Source organism: Anomaloglossus baeobatrachus, chromosome 4, assembly GCF_048569485.1.
Source record: "Anomaloglossus baeobatrachus isolate aAnoBae1 chromosome 4, aAnoBae1.hap1, whole genome shotgun sequence".
Lineage (NCBI taxonomy): Eukaryota > Metazoa > Chordata > Amphibia > Anura > Aromobatidae > Anomaloglossus > Anomaloglossus baeobatrachus.
The window spans coordinates 63,342,046-63,356,368 of NC_134356.1; the positions used below are offsets into that span (position 1 = coordinate 63,342,046).

At 48.1% G+C, this 14,323-nt stretch overlaps 1 protein-coding gene across 2 annotated transcripts in view; it reads right to left on the reverse strand.

Moving 5' to 3' along the window:
* Positions 1-4,814, reverse strand: part of DELE1 (DAP3 binding cell death enhancer 1) — a 68,911-nt gene extending 64,097 nt beyond the window's left edge. For both annotated transcript variants that reach the window (XM_075344385.1, XM_075344384.1), the window contains exon 1: positions 4,741-4,814. In XM_075344385.1, the coding sequence (XP_075200500.1) occupies positions 4,741-4,771 (31 nt within the window). In that variant the 5' untranslated portion in view covers positions 4,772-4,814. The remainder of the gene's footprint in view (positions 1-4,740) is intronic.
* Positions 4,815-14,323: the final 9,509 nt, after the last annotated feature.

A 14,323-nucleotide genomic window follows, 5' to 3' on the forward strand; every position in this document is an offset into this window, starting at 1 on the left:
CAAGGAAAGGTCAAAGAATGCTGGCGTATCGCACTACAGTACTTTATTCTGCCCTCAGCATGGCAGATCAAAGTGCGCATGTGCAGGACCGCAATGGAGGCCATTGTGTGGATGATTTTGGACGCATCATCCACTTGAGGCTGGGCAAGAATATGGTGACTGCAAGAAGAGGGGAGGCGCTGGGCCAAGAGCAGTGACACCCATCAGACCGGACCTCCCCCTAGGTGAGTATAATAAAAGGTGTTTTTTACATTACACAGAGCGGCCTGAGCTCTTATATACAGTATTCTAGAATACTGTATATAAGAGCTCACTGGTGGTGGCCGCAGCTCATAAGGGAAAATCCTGGTGACAGGGTCCCTTTAATCAGCAGTAGATTAACATTACAGGACTACTTGGCATGCTGCCAGGTAGTCCAGCATATTCATGAGCTCTGTATAACTGCTAGATCTGCAGCAGAGAAAACATTGATTTTATCAAAATGACAGCAAACATCTCAGTAAGGCCGGTTTGCCGACTTCGGTGCACGCCAGTACAGTGTATACAGTACAATGGCAGCGCTGCTACTTCCGGGTCACATGACAGCATCTGACCGGAGCTTGTCGCGCTGCCATTGTACTGTATACACTGTATTGGCGTGCGCCGAATCCAGCAAAAAGCCGGATGTGTGAAATTGGCCTAAGTGACAAAGCACTGGAATCAGGGTCTCTGTCTCTACGTTATGCTGCTTTCAGGAAACCTGGTGACAGTTTCTTTTACCTATCCAATACAGAAATAGCAAAAATGCCCTGGGGATCCACAGTAGCAACAATAGTAAATAGCTGAATCCGAGAGGAGCAATAAACAATAGGATAAACAAGACCTAAAATAGAACGTTTATTAAATATACATAAAATGAGCGAAAGCTCACAAGGTGAGTAAAAACAATAACAAGCACACAGCCAATAGTGGTGCTATAACAGGGCATATATTAGAGCCCAAGTCAAATCACCCTTGGTAGAAAGTTACACTAGGTGACAACCTTCAGAGCAGGTAAGGAGCCTCCTATGATTTACCCAGAGGATGATAAGACAAAAATGGAGACACATACCTCCTTATTGCCAAAAACTAGGGGCCACAGTGGAGAGCAATTGTGTCCCAAAACTGCTTCTTATGGATCAAGAAAACGTAAATATCATTCAATCCCCTATAGGGAACGTTCTTACCAGATCCTGAAGAGGTGGCAGGGCGACTATACCAGATTATTCAGGTCTCCTAGGGGAGCTGTCAATCAGCTCTTCAAATCCCACAGGAATGCCACGAAGGAAACAACTCCATATATATGTCAGAAACACTCACTCCCAACGCGTTTCTTGGGGATCAATCATCAGGGGAGTATGGGTGAAAGGCCTTGGGTACTGCTCAAATATTTCCAATAGTGCAGTAATATCATGCCCAAGACACGCACACAGCGTGTGTCATAGTGAACCGTTTCAAAAGTGCCGCTGATTGACAGCTCCCCTAGGAGACCTGAATAATTTTTTTTTTTTTTTTTTATCCTTTTGATATTTTTCAATCACTGTCTATTGTCTGGTGTTTATTTTTATATGATGGTAAGATATACGTTCATACGATTAAATTAAATTGCTCCTCTCGGATTCAGCTATTTACTACTATTTTACCTATCCAAGCAAAATGGATGAGAATTCACGGAAACACTGTAGACTATGTTGTACGTTGCATTTTTGGTGCTTTTTGTCAATGGGCAGCCTGACAAAAATGTAATACTCAACGTGTGAATGTGACCTTGTGGTGCAAAAAATCTGCAGCAATAAAAACTCATTGTGGGAACTTAGTCCTATACGGACAGGTGGACTCCAAATCCACCATGAAGAAGCATGGCCGACCCCATTTCTCTACTAGAAGCTGTATTTCCAAGGATGGATCAGCCCTATAATCTGTGGCCCCAGAAACCTGACAACAGCAACCAATAGTGATCATCTTAAAAAAAAGCAAATGGACATCATGTGGGGAAACCCTGCTAATATTTTTTAAAGTGACATGGAAATCCGATGTCACAGCGAGCTGTCTTAGACTTTTGGATTCATCCCGTAAAATGGAATGTCACAGATTAGGCCTCTATTCAGACATCCATTATGTTTTCTCCATTTTTTTTTTATGGATGCAACAAGGACCCATTATATCCCATAGGTGCGCTCATATGGCCATGGGTTTTGAAAAACAACCGCTGCCTCCCCTCCCTTCGCAAAGTTTAATCTGCTCAATTCCAGCCTTGCTGAAGCATCCCCAGATCACCACCGATCCTCCATCAAACTTCACAGTGGGTGCAGGACACTGTGGCTTGTACGCCTCTTCAGGTCTCCGTCTAACTGACCAGGTGTTGGGCAAAGCTGAAAATTAGACTCAGAGAAAAATACCTTACTCTAGAAATTGGGCAGATTAAACTTTGCGAAGGACATATGAATCAAGCCGCATACAAGGCTATCCTGAAAAACCAGTTGCTTCCTTCTGCTCAGGCAATGTTCCCCAACTCTGAGGACTGGTTTTTCCAGCAGGACAATGCGCCATGCCACACAGCTAGATCAATCAATGTATGGAAGAAGGACCACCACATCAAAACCCTGTCATGGCCAGCCCAATCTCCAGACCTGAACCCCATTGAAAACCTCTGGAATGTAATAAGAAGAAGATAGATAGTTACAAGCCACCAAACAAAGAACTGCTGAAATGTTTGCACCAGGAGTGGCATAAGGTCACCCAAAAGCAGTGTGAAAGACTGGATGGAAAGCAGCCAAGACGCATGAAAGCTGTGATTAAAAATCATGGTTATTCCACAAAATATTGATTTCTGATCTCTTCCTGAGATAAAACATTATTAGTATTGTTGTTTCTAAATGATTATGAACCTGTTTTCTTTGCATTATTTGAGGTCTGAAAGCACTGTGCATGGTTTTGTTATTTTAACCATGGCTCATTTTCAGAAAATAAATACAAAATGTATTGCTTGGAAATTCGGAGATGTCAGTAGTTTATAGAATAAAAGAACAATTTGCATTTTACTCAGAAATATAAAGAGAAAAATCAGAAAAACTGACAATTTGGAAGTGGTTTTTATTTTTTGCCAGAGCTCTGTGTGTGTAATATATATATATATATATATATATATATATATATATATATATATATATATATATATATATATATATATATATATATTATATATATATATTTTACAGACCAAAAGTTTGGACACACCTCATCTCCAGAACAACTGTTAAGAGGAGACTTTGTGCAGCAGGCCTTCATGGTGAAATAGCTGCTAGGAAACCACTGCTAAGGACAGGAAACAAGCAGAAGAGATTGTTTGGGCTAAAGAACACAAGGAATGGACATTAGACCAGTGGAAATCTGTGCTTTGGTCTGATGAGTCCAAATTTGAGATCTTTGGATCCAACCACCGTGTCTGTAGAAAAGGTGAATGGATGGACTCTACATGGCTGGTTCCCACCGTGAAGCATGGAGGTGAAGGTGTGATGGTGTGGGGGGGCTTTGCTGGTGACACTGTTGGGGATTTATTCAAAATTGAAGGCATACAGAACCAGCATGGCTACCACAGCATCTTGCAGCGGCGTGCTATTCCATCCGGTTTGCGTTTAGTTGGACCATCATTTATTTTTCAACAGGACAATGACCCCAAACACACCTCCAGGCTGTGTAAGGGCTATCTGACTAAGAAGGAGAGTGATGGGGTGCTACGCCAGATGACCTGGTCTCCACAGTCACCAGACCTGAACCCAATCGAGATGGTTTGGGGTGAGCTGGACCGCAGAGTGAAGGTAAAAGGGCCAACAAGTGCTAAGCATCTCTGGGAACTCCTTCAAGACTGTTGGAAAACCATTTCCGGTGACTACCTCTTGAAGCTCATCAAGAGAATGCCAAGAGTGTGCACAGCAGTAATCAAAGCAAAAGGTGGCTACTTTGAAGAACCTAGAATATAAGACATACTATCGGTTGTTTCACACTTTTTTGTTAAGTATTTCATTCCACATGTGTTAATTCATAGTTTTGATGCCTTCAATGTGAATCTACAATTTTCAGAGTCATGAAATAAAGAAAACTCTTTGAATGAGGTGTGTCCAAACTTTTGGTCTGTACTAATTATATATATATATATATATATATATATATATATCCTGAGTTGTGCAGTGTCCTGTAAAAATCCATCCTATATGAAACATCTGGCGGGATGGGGAGAATCATTGCAAGATTTAGTAAATACTGGTCCCCCTAATATCACTGTGTTGCTGCCTCTCTTCTGGGCTATTCCTCAGTTATTCCTCCTGGAAATGATTTGACAGCAGGAGTGTCTTCCTGACAGAGGAGGTGTGTCCCCTGCAGAGTCCATCCTGATTGGTCAGTTTTACAGCATGCATGGACACCCCCCCTCCCCCCCCCCGAGCTGGCAACATACAGCTGAAACATTTTGACTACATTTCCAGGCAGAATAACAGAGGAACAGCACCAAAACAGATTGCATAAGGAGCTGCAGTTCCCACCACAGATTGGAACCAAAGTCAGGTGTTGGCAGTGAGATCTGTCTTCAGACACGCCAACTTCCATACTAAAGTGTGACGCAATATCTACCAAGATCAGATCGTATGCAATCAGATCGGACAGCCGAACGCCATAATCGCCACCTTTCATAAGGTACATAGCACCCAGGCCCCCTGTCACACTCACCTCTAGCCAGGAGCCCCGGAATCCGCCACATTGCTCCCGATCACAGGACGTCAGGCGCCAGCACGCATGCGCTACCGACCATAGAGGGGAGACTCCAGGGTAGAGCGTCTGTCGGCATGAAAGTAGGCGGGGCCGGAAAACTGGCAAACACATTGTTTATGTGCGGCGGCCATATTGGAGTCTGGCACTCAACTGTAAAAAGTATAGATGTATACAGCCTCAGTGATATTGTAGCTCTGTATGTTCTCTGTGAGTATAGAATACGATTTCAGTAGAATTTGGCTGTGCTACGGTGGTAGAAACAGCTGCTAGGCCCTTCACGTGTGCAAAACACATACATGAAAAACCAGGACCGGCGTCATCAGTGTTTTCCAACCGTGTGCCAGCTGTGGCTACAGAAAGCTATTCCTATACTTTTAATGTTAAACTCATATAGAAGATAGGTGCCCACGGATGGCACACAGAGGCACACAGATGGCACACGGCACACAGAGGTACACAGATGGCACACGGCACACAGAGGTACACAGATGGCACACAGCACACAGAGGTACAAAGATGGCACAGAGAGGTACACGGAGGCACACAGGTACACAGATGGCACACAGCACACAGAGGTACAAAGATGGCACAGAGAGGTACACGGAGGCACACAGGTACACAGATGGCACACGGCACACAGAGGTACACAGATGGCACACAGCACACAGATGGCACACAGCACACAGAAGTACAAAGATGGCACAGAGAGGTACACAGATGGCACACAGAAGTACAAAGATGCCACAGAGAGGTACACGGAGGCACACAGATGGCACACAGATAGCACACAGCACACAGAAGTACAAAGATGCCACAGAGAGGTACACGGAGGCACACGGAGGTACACAGATGGCACACAGCACACAGATGGCACAGCACACAGATGGCACACAGCACACAGAAGTACAAAGATGCCACAGAGAGGTACACGGAGGCACACAGAGGTACACAGATGGCACACAGCACACAGATGGCACAGCACACAGATGGCACACAGCACACAGAAGTACAAAGATGCCACAGAGAGGTACACGGAGGCACACAGAGGTACACAGATGGCACACAGCACACAGATGGCACAGCACACAGATGGCACACAGCACACAGAAGTACAAAGATGCCACAGAGAGGTACACGGAGGCACACAGAGGTACACAGATGGCACACAGCACACAGATAGCACACAGAAGTACAAAGATGCCACAGAGAGGTACACGGAGGCACACAGAGGTACACAGATGGCACACAGCACACAGATGGCACAGCACACAGATGGCACACAGCACACACAGGTACACAAATGGTACACAGATGGCACACAGAGGTACACAAATGGCATACAGCACACAGGGGTACACAGATGGCACACAGCACACAGATGGCACACAGGTACACAAATGGCACACGGGTACACAGATGGCACATGGAGACACACATGGCATATGGGGGCACATGGATGGCACAAATGGCACATAGATGACACACAAATGGCACATGGAGGCACACAGATGGCACATGGATCTTGTTGTGTACATGTTTTTCTTGGACCTGTAGGCTTGTATTGACCATTGGCATTCATGCTTACAAAAAACCCCCAGACATGTGAGCAGCCCCATAGGTTATAATAAGGAAAAGGAGAATTTCCAGCGCCAGGGAGGAAAGTTAAAAATCCTTGTTTTTTATTAGGTAAATATAATATTAAAAATCCAGCAGGCACGGCATCATGTCGGGTGACCAACAGAACAACGCGTTTCGACGCTCAGGTCTTAATCATGTTCTAACATTGAATGCGACCGGCTTCCTTTTGTTGGATCTTCTTGCCTCCTTTCATTAAAGACACATGTGTAAATTGCTGGAAGCAGCTTTCGATATAATGATTAGGAGGGGATCCAACAAAATAGAAGTAACAATAAATTGACATAAAACATAGAATGTAAAACATAAACATACAGTCACATATACATTTTTTTATATACTATGGAGAATAAAAAATTCTTCCAAAAATTGGTAATGGATAAGTAAAAAATTTTACTTTTGCACCGGTCAAATTTAGTTTAAATGCGGATTGCACATTTTCTGTTAGTACAATAAACCTCTGCTCCCTGCACAGGTAGCTGGAGTACACATCGGGTAATTAACCCGATGTGTACTGTGGCTATGTGCGCAGGGAACAGGGAGCCGGCACTGACAGCGTGAGAGCGGCGGACGCTGGTAACGAAGGTAAATATCGGGTAACCAAGGGAAGGGCTTCTTGGTTACCCGATGTTTACCGTGGTTACCAGTGTCCACAGAAGCCGGCTCCCTGCTGCCTGCACACGTAGCAGAGTACACATCGGGTAATTAACCCGATGTGTACTGTGGCTAGGTGTGCAGGGAGCCAGCGCTAAGCGGTGTGGGCTGGTAACCAAGGTAAATATCGGGTTGGTTACCCGATATTTACCTTAGTTGCCAAGCGCAGCATGCTTCCACGTGTAGCGACGCTCCAGCGATCCCTGCCAGGTCAGGTTGCTGGTGGGATCGCTGGAGCGTCGCTTAGTGTGACATCTCACCAGCGACCTCCTAGCAACTTACCAGCGATCCCTATCAGGTTGTATCGTTGTTGGGACCGCTGGTAAGTTGTTTAGTGTGACTGGGCCTTTAGTGTAGTTTTGATAAAATCACTATATAATCAGCAGTAGATTATCATTACAGGACTACTTGGCGTGCTGCAAGTAGTCCAGCATATTCATGAGCTCTGTATAACGGCTAGATCTGCAGCAGAGAAAATGTTGATTTTATCAACATGACAGCAAACATCTCAGTAAGTGACCCATTGCTGGAATCAGGGTCTCTGTCTCTACATTATGCTGCTCTCAGATGGAGGAGCAACAACCTGGGGACGGATTCCCTTTACGTTTGTGGTTGTAATGTGAAAAAAGTGTAAATGTTCATATGGTATGAATATTTTTTCAAGGCACTACTAGTGCATCTCAATAAATTAGAATATCATCAAAATGTCAATTTATTTCAGTAATTGAATACAAAGAGGGAAATGCATATATTATATAGAGTCATTACACACAGAAGGATCTTGTGGAGTGTGTTAATAACTGCATTCTGGACATCTGTCAAGTCAGCAGTCTTTCCCATTATTGTGTAGCCTACTGAACCAGACTAATGGACCATTTTAAAAGCTTAGGAAGCCTTTGCAGGTGTTTTGTGGTAATTATTTTAATTTTCTGAGATAATGACTTTTGGGTTTTTATTGGCTGTAAGCCATAATCATTAACAGAAATAAACACTTGAAATAGATCCCTCTGTTTATAATGACTCTATATAATATACCATATTTTCAGGTTTGTAAGACACACTTTTTTTCCCCAAAATTGGGGGAAAAAATGGGGGTGCATCTTACAAACCGCATATGGCTTATTGGGGCAGCAGTGGTGGCGCAGGGTTGGAAATACTGCAGGCTCATGGAGTGTTGTGGCAGCGGCGAGCCCCATTGATCTGCCGGTGGACTGCAGGCTGCTTTGAATCGTCTGCAGTTAATGAGATGGACTTCAAGAAAATGGCCACGGAGTCGGCACGTTCGCAGATAGGACTCCGTGGCCATTTTCTTGAAGTCCGTTGTGTCAAACTGCGAATGTGCGACCTCCGTGGCCATTTTCTTGAAGTCCATCTTGTCAACTGCGGGTGATTCAAAGCAACCTGCAGTCCGCCGGCAGATCAATGGTGCTCACCGCCGTGACACATGAGAATGCAGTATCGCCGAACCTCCGCTACTACACACTGACCCTCTAGAGCCGCAACACCCTGTCCTCTGAGCCCGCCGGCAAATCAATGGCGCACACTGCCATGACACCCCACGAGCCCGCAACATCGCCGACCCTGCCTCCTGTGACCTCCCTGAGCCGCTCCACCACCGCCGCTCCCCCCTGGGGAGACAAGATAAGACACACTAGGTAAGACACACTAGGATAATAAGATGGACCCCTTTATGTATTGAATTACTGATATAAATTAACTTTTTGATGATTTTGTAATTTATTGAGATGTACTTGTATATATAAATAAATACACACAGTATACAGTAAATATTGACACCCCACACACAAGGCACACACAGCACACAATTAGCTTTCTGCTGATTGGCTGCGGCCCTCATTATTCTATAGGACCAGACGTGTATCCAATCAGATCACTGGTTTAATATTAAACTTGACCTGCATAGAAGTAAGCCCTTAGCTGATTGGCTGCGGGCAGCATTCTAGCAGTTAATGATGTCGCACTGCTCTTGCTGATATCATCACCTGCCTTTTGATAACACAGACAGACGCAGCATCTCATCCACCACGTGCTACATCCTGACCCCACATCTGCAACCAGGAGAGGATCCGGGACACAGACACCAGGAGATTCCGCTCCATCTGCAGAAGACTTCTTTCTACGCTATGTTCTTGTGGGTCCTGGGATCAGAGTGGCTTCTTCTACGTGTAAGGCTTTTACAGACGTCCGTTTTTCATGTACAAGTTGTGTCTGCGTTCTTCGCTGATAGTTCTCGCACCCGGCTGAGTCTTTGGGGCTCTTCTCATGGTCATGGAGACGTCTGTTTATGATCCGAGTCACAGATCAAACCCGCCAATGTAAATCTATGGGTCTGTGATAACGACGGAGAACATGGAGGTTTTCATATTAGAAAATCACTAAAAATTTGTGTCTATCACAGCGACCAGATCTATTACTAAAATTTACCAATTATCAATAAAAACAAACTTAGATTTTCAATTTTAGTGTCTGCTGAAAATCACTGTGATATAAATGTCTCATAAAAAAACTTTAAAAATTTAACATCAACCCACTATGGCTCCAATGGGAAGAACGAGACCTCGTTCATCAAAACTAACAGCAGCCAATCAGAGCGCAGCTCTCACCTCTGAACCTGCTGTGGCTAAATGAAAACTGCTTTGTGAAAGGCTGTTAGTCGCTACGAGCAACAAAGAGAGTTTTACTGTTTGACAGTTTTGATGAAGGAGGCCCAATGTGCTGGGAGTTATGGTGATGGTTTCCATCTTGGGAATTCTATCAGAAGAATGTATTACGCTGATTGCTAAGTTAATGGTGTCCACTTTGAGATTTATCTTAGAAGAATGTATTACATTGGTTGCTATGGTGACGGTGGCCATCTTGGAGTTTGTATACAAAGCACCAAAAATGTTTAGGACTAAGGGGTACTTTGCACGCTGCGACATCGCTAGCCGATGCTAGCGATGCCGAGCGCGATAGTCCCCGCCCCTGTCGCACATGCGATATCTTGTGATAGCTTCCGTAGCGAACATTATCGCTACGGCAGCTTCACACGCACATACCTGCCCTGCGACGTCGCTCTGGCCGGCAACCCGCCTCCTTCCTAAGGGGGCGTGTCGTGCGCCGTCACAGTGACGTCACACGGCAGCCGTCCAATAGAAGCGGAGGGGCGGAGATGAGCGGGACGTAAACATCCCAACCACCTCCTTCCTTCCGCATTGCCGGTGGAGGCAGGTAAGGTGATGTTCCTCGCTCCTGCGGCTTCACACACAGCGATGTGTGCTGCCGCAGGAACTAGGAACAACATCGTATATCCTATTGGTGTGACATTATGAAAATGTCCGACACTACACAGATCACTGATTTACAACGCTTTTGTGATCGTTTATCGGCGCATCTAGACTTTACACGTTGCGACGTCATTACCGGCGCCGGATCTGCGTCACTTTCGATTTGACCCCGGCGATATCGCAGTAGCGATGTCGCAGCGTGCAAAGTACCCCTTAGTCATGTGATTAGCTTCTCTTTCTAATTCTGTTTTTCATTCAACATTGAGATAATTGGGAAGAGCAGCTCATCTGCAAATGACTAAAGGTGGCTTTACACGCTGCGACATCGCTAGCCGATGCTAGCGATGACGAGCGTGATAGCACCCACCCCTATCGTTATGCCGATATGTGAAGATCGCTGCCGTAGCGAACATTATCGCTATGGCAGCATCACACGTACTTACCTGCTCGGCGACGTCGCTGTGACCAGCGAACCGCCTCCTTTCTAAGGGGGCAGTTCGCTCGGCGTCACAGCGACGTCACTAAGCGGCCACCCAATCAAACGGAGGGGCGGAGATGAGCGGGACGAACATCCTGCCCACCTTCTTCCTTCCTCATTGCTGGCGTGTGGCATGTAACGAGAGGTTCCTCGTTCCTGCGGCGTCACACGTAGCGATGTGTGCTGCCGCAGGGATGAGGATCAACTTCGCCCAAGCGACAGCAGCAATAATTGGGAGAGGACCTCCATGTCAACGAGGAGTGATGGTGGACGTTTTAGCAACGATCCAAAATCGCTCCTAGGAGTCACACACAATGAGATCGCTACAGCGGCCGGATATGCGTCACAAAATCCGTGACCCCAACGGGATCACTGTAGCGATCTCGTAGCGTGTAAGGCCCGCTTAAGAGTACAAATCATGTATGAATGAACGGTCACATGATGACTACCCTAACTGAGGGAGGAAGGGGACCCGCCAAACAGGATTATTAACCCATGTTCCAGTAAGCCTAGAAACACCTCTGCATACTTGATCAGTGTGTTTGTGCTTGTGCAAACTATGTGTGTAAGTATATATGATGCCTGGCTGTGTGTGGAAGTATATATGAGGCTTGGCTGTGTGTGGAAGTATATATGTGTCACGCTCCCCGGGTCCCCTGTCACGCTCCCCGGGTCCCCTGTCACGCTCCCCGGGTCCCCTGTCACACTCACCGGCTCCCCTGCCGCGCTCCGCCGCTCCCGTGCCAGGCTTCCTGGTCCCCTGCTCTACAGCCTTCCTGCCCCCTCGCCTGCGGTCCCCAGGCAGCCCGGTCCCCGCTCCCGGCGTCCGATGGCAACCCAGCCCCAGCCCGGCTCTCCTGCGTCCTCCTCACCGCTCCCTCCTCTGGCTTCTGGCACCCGGGCCGCGCGCATGCGCATTAGGGCGCGCGCGCGGTCACTGACCCTCTCTTAAAGGGCCAGCGTCCATTAACAGGAAATTGAACACGCAGGTACAGGGTATAAAGGGGTTTAATGTCTAAGTGGGCGGGGCCTGTTCTTCGTGTTTCCCAAGCTAGGAGTCAGGTCTCCTTGTGTTTCTGTGAGATACTCACCTCTCTCTCTTCTAGAGCCGATCCTGCTTCGCCACCCGGTTCCGCCAGATCCCGAACCCCGAACGCTGCCCATCTGCCATCCTGACAGTCCGTTCCATATCTGATCCCTGCGGTGACCCGTCTGCTCGTTCCATCGGTTCCGGACTCCGCCTGACAACATCTTGGCCTCCGAACCTGAGCTCCGTCACCCGGACTACCATCAGTGACTCCGTGGTCCCAGGGACTTCTCCATTATACTCTTGTACACGGACTGTTCTGCTACCTGTAGTGCTCCAGCCACTGGACCCCTTACCATCATCAAGGAGTTCGGCCCAGTGGATCCACCTCCTGGGTCTGCCCGTCCACCTGGCCCTAACAGTAAGAACAGGCCATGGATCCCGCTGAAGCACTAGCAGCCCTGCAGGAGGAACTCGCACGCCAGCGTGAGACTCAGACCCGCATGCTGCAATTCATGTCTTCTGTGGACGCCCGCCTGAACACGCTACAAGCGTCGGTTACATCTTCAGCATCTCGGGCTTCCACTAGACAATCCACGGCTCCAGCCCCCGTGGCAGCCTCTTCGGATGCTTCCAGACTTCGTTTGGCCTCACCACCCCGGTACGCCGGAGATCCCAAGACCTGCAGGGGATTCATAAACCAATGCTCCCTCCATTTCACGCAGCTGCCGCATTTGTTTGCCTCCGACCAAGCCAAGGTCGCGTTCATCATGTCCCATCTAGAGGGTGAGGCACTGGCGTGGATGAACCCCTTGTGGGAAAAGGGGGATCCTGTGACCACGAACATCCAGGAGTTCCTGCAGGCATTTCGTGGCACCTTTGACGAGCCCGGACGCGCCTCCGCGTCTGCCTCATCTCTTCTCCGGTTACGTCAGGGGACTCTGACGGTGGGTCAATACGCCATACGTTTTCGCACCTTGGCATCAGAACTCGGGTGGAACAACGAGGCTCTAACCACCGCCTTCTGGGAAAGACTCTCGGGTCGAATTAAAGATGAGCTGGCTGGTCGTGACGTACCGTCCACCCTGGATGCCCTGATTACTCTAGCGACCCGAGTGGACATTCGCTTCCAGGAGCGATCCAAAGAGGTGTCCCGTGAGAGACGTCCGGTACGGCATTCCTCTCCTCCGCAGAAGCCCGCCGTACTTCAGTCAACGGCATCTGGTGTCTCCGTCCACGAGCCCATGCAGATCGACCGTGTGCGGCAGTCTGAACAACGCCGAGCAGAGCGGCTCGCCAAGGGCCTCTGCTTCTACTGCGGAGAGGGCACACACCTGCTACGCTCCTGTCCAGAAAGGCCGGGAAACTCCAAAGCCTAGGGTTGGTAGGAGAGGCCACCCTAGGTGCTGGGACTCTCTCAGACCCAGTTACCTGGACTGTGCAAGTGACAACGGGAGAGACGCGGTTCACGGCTGAGGCGTACCTCGATTCTGGGGCAGCAGGCAATTTCATCCAGCAGGCCACGGTGGACAAGTACCAGGTGCCTGTTACTCCACTCGATAAACCCCTCGTGATTGCCTCTGTGGATGGCAGACCCCTCTCTGACACCATCTCGTGGATCACCAGGCCGCTCGAACTGCGTATCGGTGCCCTGCACACCGAGAACATCGCTCTCTACGTCCTTCCACACATGTCCCATCAAATCCTGCTGGGACTTCCCTGGTTACGGACACACGAACCATCAGTCAGCTGGGGTACTGGTGAGATCACCCGATGGGGCTCCTCTTGCCACGAGAAGTGTCTGAAGACCATACAACCCATCCGACGACCTCCGGTTCCAGAGTCCTTACCGGGACTGCCCTCGGCCTATTGGTCCTTCGCGGATGTCTTCGACAAAAAGGAATCAGAGGTACTTCCGCCACATCGTCCTTACGATTGTGCCATCGACCTGCTCCCGGGAACTACACCACCTCGAGGACGGATATATCCGCTGTCTCCAGCCGAAACAAGGGCCATGTCTACTTACATCTCAGAGAGCCTGGCAAGGGGATTCATTCAGAGATCCTCCTCTCCTGCTGGAGCAGGCTTCTTTTTCGTTAAGAAGAAAGAAGGTGACCTACGTCCATGCATAGACTACCGGGGATTAAACCAAATCACCGTGAAAAACAAGTACCCCCTGCCGCTCATCCCCGAATTGTTTGATCGGCTTAGAGGAGCTCGTGTGTTCACCAAGTTGGATCTTCGGGGTGCCTACAACCTGGTCCGCATCCGCTCGGGGGACGAATGGAAGACCGCGTTCAATACTCGCGATGGGCACTATGAATACTGTGTGATGCCCTTCGGCCTGTGTAACGCACCAGCGGTCTTTCAGGAATTGGTGAACGACGTGTTCCGGGACCTTCTTTACATCTGTGTGGTGGTGTATCTCGATGACATCCTGGTCTTTTCTCCGGACCTTCA